The sequence below is a fragment of the Sycon ciliatum genome, chromosome 6, assembly GCF_964019385.1.
Source record: "Sycon ciliatum chromosome 6, ocSycCili1.1, whole genome shotgun sequence".
Taxonomy (NCBI): domain Eukaryota; kingdom Metazoa; phylum Porifera; class Calcarea; order Leucosolenida; family Sycettidae; genus Sycon; species Sycon ciliatum.
Genome location: NC_088648.1, coordinates 10,308,478 through 10,319,812, shown reverse-complemented (window position 1 = coordinate 10,319,812; position 11,335 = coordinate 10,308,478). Strand labels below are relative to the sequence as shown.

At 49.4% G+C, this 11,335-nt stretch overlaps 1 protein-coding gene across 1 annotated transcript; it reads right to left on the bottom strand.

The window, feature by feature from the left end:
* Positions 1-1,381: 1,381 nt before the first annotated feature.
* On the bottom strand, positions 1,382-5,227 carry LOC135820031 (uncharacterized protein K02A2.6-like). Its single transcript, XM_065333332.1, has one exon. It carries the CDS (start codon positions 5,225-5,227, stop codon positions 1,382-1,384), a length of 3,846 nt encoding a protein of 1,281 aa, XP_065189404.1.
* Between the last annotated feature and the right edge of the window lie 6,108 nt (positions 5,228-11,335).

The following is an 11,335-nucleotide window of genomic DNA, read 5'->3' as shown; positions in this document are numbered from 1 at the left end:
ACAGACCACGGGGACTACAATGATGTAGGCCAGATCGATTCTTCTCCGGCCTCTGGGGCATGCACATCAGTTCAGTTTGGCACATGTCAGTAGATAGTCAGCAGTGCACTAGTAGTACTACTACCAGTACTAGTACTTCTTTGTTGTCATTCTGGACACTATCAGTGTTGTACAGTTAAACCTGTCAAGGCGACCACTCGGAGATAAGGCGACCACCTGTCCTAGAAGACCACTGCAACCAGGACACAATGGATGCTATTGCCAGTCAAATGATACTGGACAAGGAGACCGGCCACCTGGCAACAGAGACCACATTTTGAAGGTCCCTTGAGCGGTCGTCCTGGACAGGTTTCTGTGTACATGGTCCTGTGTGTGTGATCACGCTTTCCAGCTCACGTATTTTCGATCTGTCATTGGTCGACTCCAAGGCGACAATCACGTGACATACGGGAATCCATATTCTGTCTCCCACGTGTTTGCAGCCCAGAATCACATCCTCACAATGATCCCCCCCCCCCCCCCCGCCCCACACACACACACACACACACTCCCATCATAACAGTCATAACGTTAGTCTCACTAGCATACAAAACATGGAAACTACATGACTGTATAATTATGCTTTCAATGCTCGAACTACAGGACTGCTTAATGAAATCCAGTCAAGTTTCTCAAGTACGCGCCGGGCGTTGCACAGCCCTAGACCTGCGAACACTGGGCTGCGAAAAGGTGCACGGCGCCCACTTGACTCTCACGACTGGATTTCAGTGAGCAGCACTGTACATAATATGAGCGCACACAACACACAGGACTTGTAAAGTTTGTTACGGACAGGTCGGCAAAACGAGCAGTACATGTAAGCAAGCACAAGCTACATTGTGTAAAGTTCGATCCTTGAACTTTGTTACTTATCTCGAGCACACACACCCAACATGCGAGAGCATTCTATTTTGACTTCACTTCTTGGGAACATAAACAACAAGAACAAAGAAATGCAAATCACTCCAGATTATCAGAACTGGACGGAAGGTGCTAGAAGCAGTAGAAGAAGATAGAAGGATCCAGAACCGGATGTGTACAATACGATGACAAGCTAGACCACATAGGTTGGTTGATCTTGAACGCGTGTCATGTGCAGGTAAGCCATACATGGATGGAGTGTCATGCGATGGCATAGCAAGGCACTAGATGACTGTGCATGATAATTACAAACAACACATATAACTCATGTGTAGCACATGCAACATCTCCCCCCGTAGGAAAGAAATCGGAGGAATACTCAAAAGAACAAAGCACGATAATATCGAAACAAGAAGAAAAAAACAGCTGCGACAAACTTGCAAGAAATCGCATGATAACTCTGAGAGAGACGGAGAGACAGTCAAATCTCTTCAATGAGGCGACTGGGGGCATGTCGGGCACGCTGCGGCCGGCCGGGTGCTGGAGGACTATTGGGAATCTCAACAGACTCCGGTGGGCTAGCGGGCAGGAAACGCAGCTGATGCCGGTTGCGACGGATCGTGCCGCTGGGTACTGCAATCAGCAGAGACCGATCAGACAGCGATGACTTAACAGTCCCTTCTCTCTGCTGATCTGCAATCCACACGCTATCACCTGGCTGCAGGGGCTGGAGAGGCTTGGTCCGGTGACGTGTATCAAAGTTATCCTTTGACTGTGCTCGGCGATGTTGCTCCCACTCCCTCAGCTTCTCACCTGCAGGGAGCGTCGGCAGAAGAGTGGAGGGTTCCACCGGTAGCGTACCACGGAGGCTGCGGCACATCAGTAACTGTGATGGCGAGAACCCGCTCTGAAGTGGCGTACTACGGTAGGTGAGGAGAGCCAGTTGGAAGTCGTCCGACTTCGCTAGAAGCTGCTTGATAGTGCACACTGCACGCTCTGCTTCCCCATTGCTTTGCGGGTGATGCGGCGAGCTCGTCACGTGATCAAAGTTCCATTGACAGCTAAACCGGGCGAACTCATCACTTGCATTCTGCGGCCCATTGTCCGTGACGAGAGTCTCCAGCACACCGTGCCGGGCGAAGATGGCTTTCATAGCGGTGATGACAGAGGCAGACGTGGTGGAACGGAGAGGCAAGGCTTCAACATAGCGCGAGTAGTAGTCGACAACCAACAGGTATGTTGTGTTACCGAATTGACACAGGTCAGAACCAACTCGCTGCCACAGGAGTGAAGGAAACTCAGTCGGTCGGAGAGGTTCAGGAGGTTGGCTACGGTGCTGACAGCATGTGCGACATTGCGTAACAGCAGAAGCGACGTCATTCTTCCAGGACGGCCACCAGACAGATTGGCGGGCCTGCGCCTGGCACTTGACGATACCGTGATGAGCAGACGTGTGCAGCTTGTGGATGACCATATCACGCAGAGATGCAGGCACAACCACACGTGCACCATAGAAGATACGACCGTTGGCAACAGAGAGATGCTGGCGGGCGGCAAAGTATGGGAGGATGTCAGCAGGGACGTCCTTGCTGTGATCAGGCCAGCCAGACTGAATAAACTTAGCAACTTGCTGCAGGACGCGGTCAGCCTGGGTGGCATCTCGTAGGGCAAGCGAGAATCCAGACGACATGTACTCTTCGCCAGCTGAATCGGCAAGAGAAGCGATCTCGTCAGTCAGAACAGACGAGGTAGAGACGGTGGTAGGTAGTGGTGCTCGAGAGAGAGCATCGGCCACAACGAGATCACAGCCGGGGACATGTTCGGCAGTGACGTCGAAACGAGCCAGTCGAAGTAGCAGACGCTGGCAACGAAGTGGCACTCGATCTAGATCACGGCTGTTTACCAGGGGAACCAAGGGCTTATGGTCAGTATGCACGGTGAATGGCTTGCTACCAACGAGATACTGGGCGAAGTACTCACATCCCCAGACGATGGCTAGACATTCTTTTTCAATCTGCGCATAGTTGCGCTCGGCGTCGCTGAGAGATCGGGAGGCGTACGCGACAGGTTGCCAGCCAGCTGACTGCTGCTGGAGGAGAACAGCTCCCAGACCATAGCCACTGGCATCAACGCGCAGAAGAGTTGGCTTAGAGACGTCGTAGAATGCGAGGCAAGGAGACTGGCTAGCGAGTTGTTTGAGTCGTTGGAAAGCTTCTTCTTGGGGAGCATCCCAACACCAGACCGTGTCAGCGCGGAGGAGCAATCGGAGCGGCTGAGAGACGGTGGCCATTTCTGGCAGAAACTTGCTGAGATAATTAAATATACCCAGCACGCGACGTAGCGCAGGGAGATCGGCTGGTGCCTGGAGCTCAGAGATAGCGGCGAGGCGCTGCTGACTGGGGCTGACTCCATCAGCGGAGACGACATGGCCCAAGAACTCAACTGACGATTGGCGAACATGTTCCTTGTCGGGGTTAAGGGCGACACCAACATTGCGCAGGATTGATCGGACCTTCTCCAAGGTAGCATCGTGCTCCTCGACTGTCGCACCAAAGACCAGGATGTCGTTCATGAAGACGCACACCCCTGGAAGGCCATCCAGGTATTGCATTAACTTGCGCTGGAATATTTCTGGCGCCGATGTTATGCCAAACGGAAGTCGACGGAAGTAGTAACGTCCGAATGGCGTGATGAACGTGGTGAGCTTAGCTGTTTCGGCATCAAGAGGCACCTGCCAGAAACCTTTCGCTGCATCCAGGGTGGTGAAGCATGTTGCGCCACTCAGCTTCGCTAATGTCTCGTTGACGGTGGGCAGGATGAAGGTTTCGCGCCTGACCGAAGCATTCAGACGTCGCAGATCCACGCATATCCGGACGTCGCCGTTCTTTTTGGCAACGGGCACCATGGGTGCGCACCAGTCCGTAGGCTCTGTGATCTTTGTAATGACATTGGCAGCTTCCATGCGGACAAGCTCTGCTTTGACCTTCGGCAGGATCGGAATCGGCACGCGACGAGCTGTTGAGCACTGGTACGGAACGGCATCAGGCCTCAGAGCGATCTTGACGGGCTCACCCAGCATGCGTCCAAGAGGTGGCTGCTTCGCTTCTGAGATGCCTTTGAACACAAAGCCCATTGCTTGTGAGGCTTCGCGACTCAGGAGGTTGGATTTGCCCCGTGTCAGAACGTGAATCTCCAGCTGGTGCTGCGAGGAACTGAGCTTTGGGCTGGACAAAGTTGCGCTGAATGTGCCTTTGCAGTCGATGCGATCACCATTGGCTCCTGTCAACCGTGTTGTAGGAGAGCTCAGAGGCGGTGGTGACTTGAGGGATTCGTAAGTTGCTGGAGTAATCACAGTGATATCCGCTCCAGTGTCAATCTTGAACGGTACGGACTTCCCGTACAACAGCAGATCACACATCCATGGACTGCTGCCTGATGCGATACTATCTAAATCCAAGTAGGCCCAATCCTCAGTCACACCCGGATCGTCCTGTGTGGCCAGAGAATGTGCACCAGAGCTACTGGATTGCCTGGAAGATGAGTGTGACCCCTTCTTGGATGAGCGACACACACGGGCGTAATGGCCTTTCTTGGAGCAGCTGCGGCAGGTAACATCCCGAGCAGGACAGCGGTCGCGGGTATGGGACTTACCACCACAAAACATACAGAGATTGTGAGACTGACTGCCGGCAGGTCCATCAGACTTACTCTTGAACGATCCTGTGCTCTTACGAGGAGCAGCAGAAGCACCAGCGACAGCGGCTGACGCAGGTGTAGCACTGGCATGGCCGCGCTGTGAGGCGACTTGCTGGCGGACGAGCTCGTACCCGCGAGCTTTCTCTGTAGCCTTTTCCAAGGTCAGATTGTCCGTCAGCTGCAAGTCCGTTGCTAATTTCTCATCTAGCAAGGTGGCAACGAAACGGTCACGAATGCGATCGGATTTGTTATTTCCAAACTCGCATGTCTCAGCTATCACGTGCAGACGACGGAGAAACTCTTCCACCGTCTCACCTGGACGCTGCGCTGCACGCTCGAACACCATCCGCTCGTGGAATAGGTTCGTCTTCGGGGTGAAATAGTCACCAAACTTCTTGAGCACTTTGTCGAAGTCTTTCTTATCAGCGTCTGCGTCAAACTGAAGCTGCAGGAACACAGGCTCAGCGTCCGGACCCAACGCATATTTCAGAGCTGCTACCTGTACCTCACCATCTTCCTTGTGAAGCTTGGTAGCAAGGCGGTAGGTCGAGAATCGTTCTCGCCACAGAGGCCATTTCTGCGGGGCAGAAAAGTCGAAGCGGTCAGGGACCGGGGCTGTGCGGGTTGACATTATTCTGACACCATGTAAAGTTCGATCCTTGAACTTTGTTACTTATCTCGAGCACACACACCCAACATGCGAGAGCATTCTATTTTGACTTCACTTCTTGGGAACATAAACAACAAGAACAAAGAAATGCAAATCACTCCAGATTATCAGAACTGGACGGAAGGTGCTAGAAGCAGTAGAAGAAGATGTATAGAATCAAGCATGGAAGGAAGGGCTTGGTGGAAAATTCATGCCCGCGTGTGTACGCTCGAGGGCTTGCCCGAGAGCGTACACACAAGGGCATGGAGTGCCCGAGGGCTACGCACGAGGGTACGCATTTTCCATCAAGACCTTCCTACCATGCTTGATTGTGTTTCAAACAATTACATACCGCATACATCAACAAGCAAACACCAATCACCGATCAGCACGTCCTCATAACGTCCGGAGCTGAAAATGAGCACGGGGGCATGAAGGTATAAAAGCGACACTCCTACCTTGTTAGTTTCAGCTCCGTACGCTCGAGGGCTTGCCCGAGAGCGTACGGAGCTGAAACTTCACCTTGCTCGAGATGAAACTAACGGTTACTTCAGAACGAAACTTCACCTTGCTCGAGATGAAAGGAACGGTTACTTCAGAACGAAACTTCACCTTGCTTCAGCTGAAACGGTGAGTTGCAGCTCCCAAGCCCTTGAGCGTACGGAGCTCAGAACGAAACTTCAGCTTGTGACTGTGAGTTTGCCCGAGAGCATACGGAGCTGATACTTCGTGAGCTGAAACTTCAGAACGAAACTTCAGCCGTGCGCTCGAGGGCTTGCCCGAGAGCGCACGGAGCTGGAACAGCTGGAATCCGAACATGGAAAACTGACCCCGGTGATTGCCACTTTACTTATTTTGGCTTGCTAAGTAAGTTCAGAGCAGATAGATACATGTAGCCAGGTGCATGCTCTTTTATTTCACTTACCAGAGCAAGTAACGTCAGTTCACAGTCGAATGTACATGCGAACTGAGCTGACAACGAAAAACTGCCAGTGCCACAGACCCTTGCCGAGCTACGCTGATAGATGGCACCATAGCCTGGCATTTGCATAGCCCCAGCATGCATGCAGGGCATTGGATGTCACCGTACTCCGTAGCATGCTAGCAGGGCATTGCCATGCCGTAGTCCAGGCAATACACACAATTTCTGCCCTGGTACAAGTCGATGCTGATTGGCCGTCGGATGGCAACAAGCACGTGATATGTTTGAAAGAAGGATCCAGAACCGGATGTGTACAATACGATGACAAGCTAGACCACATACTATGACATAGGTTGGTTGATCTTGAACGCGTGTCATGTGCAGGTAAGCCGTACATGGATGGAGTGTCATGCGATGGCATAGCAAGGCACTAGATGACTGTGCATGATAATTACAAACAACACATATAACTCATGTGTAGCACATGCAACACATTGTGCTTCTCAGTTCAACTACGACTACGAGCGGCGGCTCAGTGTTCCCAGACCCAGTGATGGCAAACACCAGCGAACCAAGTACAGTCGTCCGTCTCTAATCCAGCACCCTCGATAAACCAGCACAATTTTCATTAGCCAAAATGTCCTCTTCATGCATGTTCTAGCAGAAAATCAGATTTGTTAATCCAGCACCCTCCCTAATCCAGCAGATTTTCCGTGGCACAAATGGTGCCGGATTATAGAGGGACCACTGTATACTGTACATGATTGTGCAACTGAACTGGCCAGCATTTCCCTACTACCTGGGACAGTGGGAGGCGACACTGCAGAGCCTGAGGAAGTGAGAAAGTAAAAAAAGTTGTCGCCGGGTCTCTTTGGTCCCGCCATTGCCATTGAAAAGTGCTGAAAGTCACAGATACCTCACTACCAAACCTAGTACAGTGGATATTGTAGAGGAGACGCTTCAAACCCTACCACTGCTTCGGAGAAAGTAACGAAACGTTAAGGCCAAGTAAAAAAAAAAGCTAGATGATCGTCCCCGTCCGCCCCAGTTTTTGTCAGCGCCCCAAGAAATATTTTATTTTTTAAATCGTGAGTTTTTGCCGAAATCGTTGGTTTTTTACCGATCGCGGATGCAGGAAACATGTGCACGCTTTGTTTAATACTTTCTTTACTATATGGACCACATACTACTAGTATATCACAACGTCAGTATCGATCTGCTGAAGAAAGAAAAAGAAAAAAAGAAAAAAAAAGAAAAAAAGAGAAAAAAACCTTGATGTTGTTGTGTACACTGTGTGCATGAGAGGGTAAAAAGTAAAAAAATAAAAATAAAATCCTCCCGCCCTCCCCGATTTTTCCAAAAAAAAGGACGATCATCTAGTAATTTTTTTTACTCGGCCTAAAGTAACAGTTAGTTGCCATTTTGTGTCCGCAAAGCATGGAACCCAGGGAGTCGTAAAATACCGGTATTTTACGACTCCCTGATGGAACCTTTTGTACAAGGTCACAAATACATTGCTGCAACAAAGTAAGTAAAGACTTTTTATGTACAATGGCATGATATGATAGTAGTGTGTGCATTCCACAGGAGATGGGAGAAGATTGACAGTGCATCAGTTTGGTGAACACGAGGTACACATACACTAGGCACATGTACCTAGTGTGTAGAGTAACACATTCACATAGTCGTTACTTCGAGCTGGTAGGAAGTCGGAAGGTTTGACCAGGCACAAACACCTTGTTACAGACTGTCAGTCGAGGAAGAATCCCATTACAGCTGTACTCCACTTTTCTGGTCGCTATATTTCGCGAATTATTATTTGGTAGCTTTTTTTAAAATTCCGGCCACAGATCGAAACTCATAGTCATTAATTATTAGACACATTGCGCAAGCTCCACTGCAGCAAAACCTGTGTGTGTGTGTGTGTGTGTGTGTGTGTGTGTGTGTGTGTGTGTGTGTGTGTGTGTGTGTGTGTGTGTGTGTGTGTGTGTGTGTGTGTGTGTAAGGTGTTCCGGTCATAGACACAATTACCGGTATATTATTACAAAGGCACACAATGAAAACTTGGGCAAACTCCGTTGTGACTCAGAGTTTCATGGCTGAACCAATCATCAGACAGTTGTGTGCCTTTGGGTACACCGCTCTGCCTAAATCAGGTATTGAGCACATTTGTAGAACCTAAGCTACTACTACCTCTGTGTATAGTCCTAGACAGTATTTTAAGATCCTCAGACTGTCACCGTCCGCGGTATTGTGCTATATGTCCAGTGAACAGAGGTAGTAATACAATAGTCAATACTCACACAGCAATGACACAACCAAGTCCTTTTCTGCCGGTACTCAGAGTTTAGTATCATGTCTCACACCATACTGTCCGCATGTTTGCATGAGAGGTTCTTTTACACGAAAACTCTGAGTAACCATGGTAACGGCAGAAAAGGACTTGGTTGTGTCATTGCCAGTGTGAGCATTGGATCAAAACTCATCAGTTAATAAAATTATTATCCATGTATGGATGAACATTACAATAATAATTATGATCATTCCGAGGCTGCAGTGGGGGAAGGCTCAAGCTTTAATTCGTAAAAATTTGCAAAAATACATGTACAGTGAAAATTCGAAAATTTATAATTGAAATGAAATCCAAAATCATTGGAGTAGAAGAACAGAGTGGTACATTCCTCAAGTAAAGTCCATATTAGCTCTACTGATCTAAAGAATGTGTGAACTATTCACCTATCAACCGATTCAACACTGATACAGTCCACACACTCGTGACACAGTGCTAGTGCAGATAAGAATAATCTGTTACAAAGGAACAAGGCTAGGTTGGAGATCAGCAGTGCTGTATCCTCACAGACATTAAACTGTGTTTGCTCACAGTGGAAGGTTCACACAGCACAAAGAGACCATGCATTACAAACGTCACACAGTCAAACATGAGAGCACATAACAATGTTGAACAGGTTAGTAGCCTGCATGGGAAAACACACTGAAAACCACCACCTGCCTACATATCAGATCCTTCATGCGCCCTCCACCAGCCATTAGTCTGCTGGTAGAGACTGAGTAGGTCAGCTTGCTGATTTAGATCAGTGGTCAGCAGAGATCCAGCTTGCCAGTATCCACTCCAGCCATCCAAACACATCCACGGTCAATGCCAGTATCCACTCCAGACAGCCAAGCACATCCACTGACAATGCCAGTATCCTCTCTGGGTAGCTATACCTGACCAGTTCAACAGCTTAGCATGATTTTCACGTAAGCTTTAATGAACCAGAATCTTACACGACCGTATATGGTTCACAGTGAGCCCCGTGTAACATGCACACACGGTACTTGCAACAATGATAGATGCACTGGGCAGGATGAGGAGGCGGTGGTAAGTCCAATGTCCGGCGAGTTTGTCACGGTGGTTAGTTCACGGCACACTGCAGCGGTCCAGATAACGACAGTGTCGGTTGTGCTGGTGCAGTGTTTCCTGCTCACATGCCGCCCACACCACCACACGATTGTCCCTGGTCTTGTCGGAGCGCAGCAGCTGTAGTTGACTGATTACATACTGATCGGAGCACAGTGCAAGTCTGTGCTGACTGCCAAGAGCGGAGACATTCACGTCACGATGTAGTGAGCAGGACAGCTGTCCCAGGAATGGACAACCCTGTCTTAGATCACTGCTGATGATTAGAATATCCGCACAGGACCTGGCCACCCACAGAGCATTGTCAAAGGCTAAGATGGATGTGCAGGACTGTGCTAAGTAGCCCAAGCTACCTTCAAGACAGAACTCACGTTGTGCTGGTGATCCAGTGGCTTCACCATCATACATCGTTCTGCTGCGTTGTTTGTCCCGCAGGGCACCGCCACCATTGCTGATGACTTTATTGCATTCTTCGTCGTCGGAGTTGATCTCCTTCATCACATCCATCTTGCCCTGCAGCAATGGAGAGCTTGTGGACCGACCCGCAAAGGTGAAACTATCACGTGACATATCCACCTCTGGGGCAGACTTCCGGCCAGCTCGAGGAGACGAGTCTGAGCCGCTAAATGTTGTGACGCTTGTTTCCACTTTGCTTGTGCTGTGTGGCCTTGTGTGATGTGGTCGTACTGGAGCATCGTCACGTCCCACCATAGTGCTAGCATGGTCTCGATGACCTTCTGGCAATGACAGCTGTACTCCTGTCGTCCTGGTAGCAGACCTCTTTTTGTTTGTGACATGCTGCGGAGAACCTATCTTTCCACTGCTGTCAGGCTGTGTGAGCAGTTTGGTGTTGTACAGGAGAGGTGCATCGTTTCGACAATCCACGATTCCCAGCATGTTATGGTGCTGCGGTGAGAGAGCAAGGACAATCGGCTGCCTGCGATCCACAGCTCATACAACTGCATTGCACATCACCATCTCCACTATGCTGCACTTAGCTTGGTACAACTGCAAGAACAGAACCACACACAGATACAGCAAAAAGTGACCACAAACACATTCATTCACACATACTCATACACATGGGCGTACACATGGGCGTACACACACACACACATACACACACACACACACACACACACACACACACACACACACACATACACACATACACACAAACGCACATTCACACACATACACACGCACACACACATACATACACACATCCTCGATAGTAAAGCTACACAGGTCCGTCGGAGGAGGAGGAGGTTATACATATCCACTATGTCATACACAAACTGTATGAAAGATCATGGTATGGCGGAACCAATCAAAACTGCTTCTGGCGGTCTTGCTACAGCAGAAGCCCAAGTAGCTTCTGCTGGGATTGCACCATTCAACCGCTTGGAAGGCTAAATAATTGATCGCTTCTCTTTAGATGAGCATACACCACACATCTTTTCGAAGTGGTTTTTCACTGTTCACCATGGCTGACCCAACTCACTGTCTGTCCAGTTCCCAGTGTGGCTGCTATATCAACACCATCAAAACAATGTTATCTTTCACATTGATACTTGTGCACCCATGGAAAATTATTGTCCTTCCACATTGACAACAGTCATAGAAATTTGGACATTACACGAACACAGCCTGTTCCCACATGGAGCAGTCAGCCTATCATCGGTAAGAGCATCAAGGTGATCTCATAATTGCCAATACAGTCAGTCCTCGCTTAACCGCACACATC

Bases quoted from the DNA above. Each gene is read 5' to 3' on its own strand.
- LOC135820031 (XM_065333332.1), bottom strand. From the start codon at position 5,227: ATGTCAACCCGCACAGCCCCGGTCCCTGACCGCTTCGACTTTTCTGCC.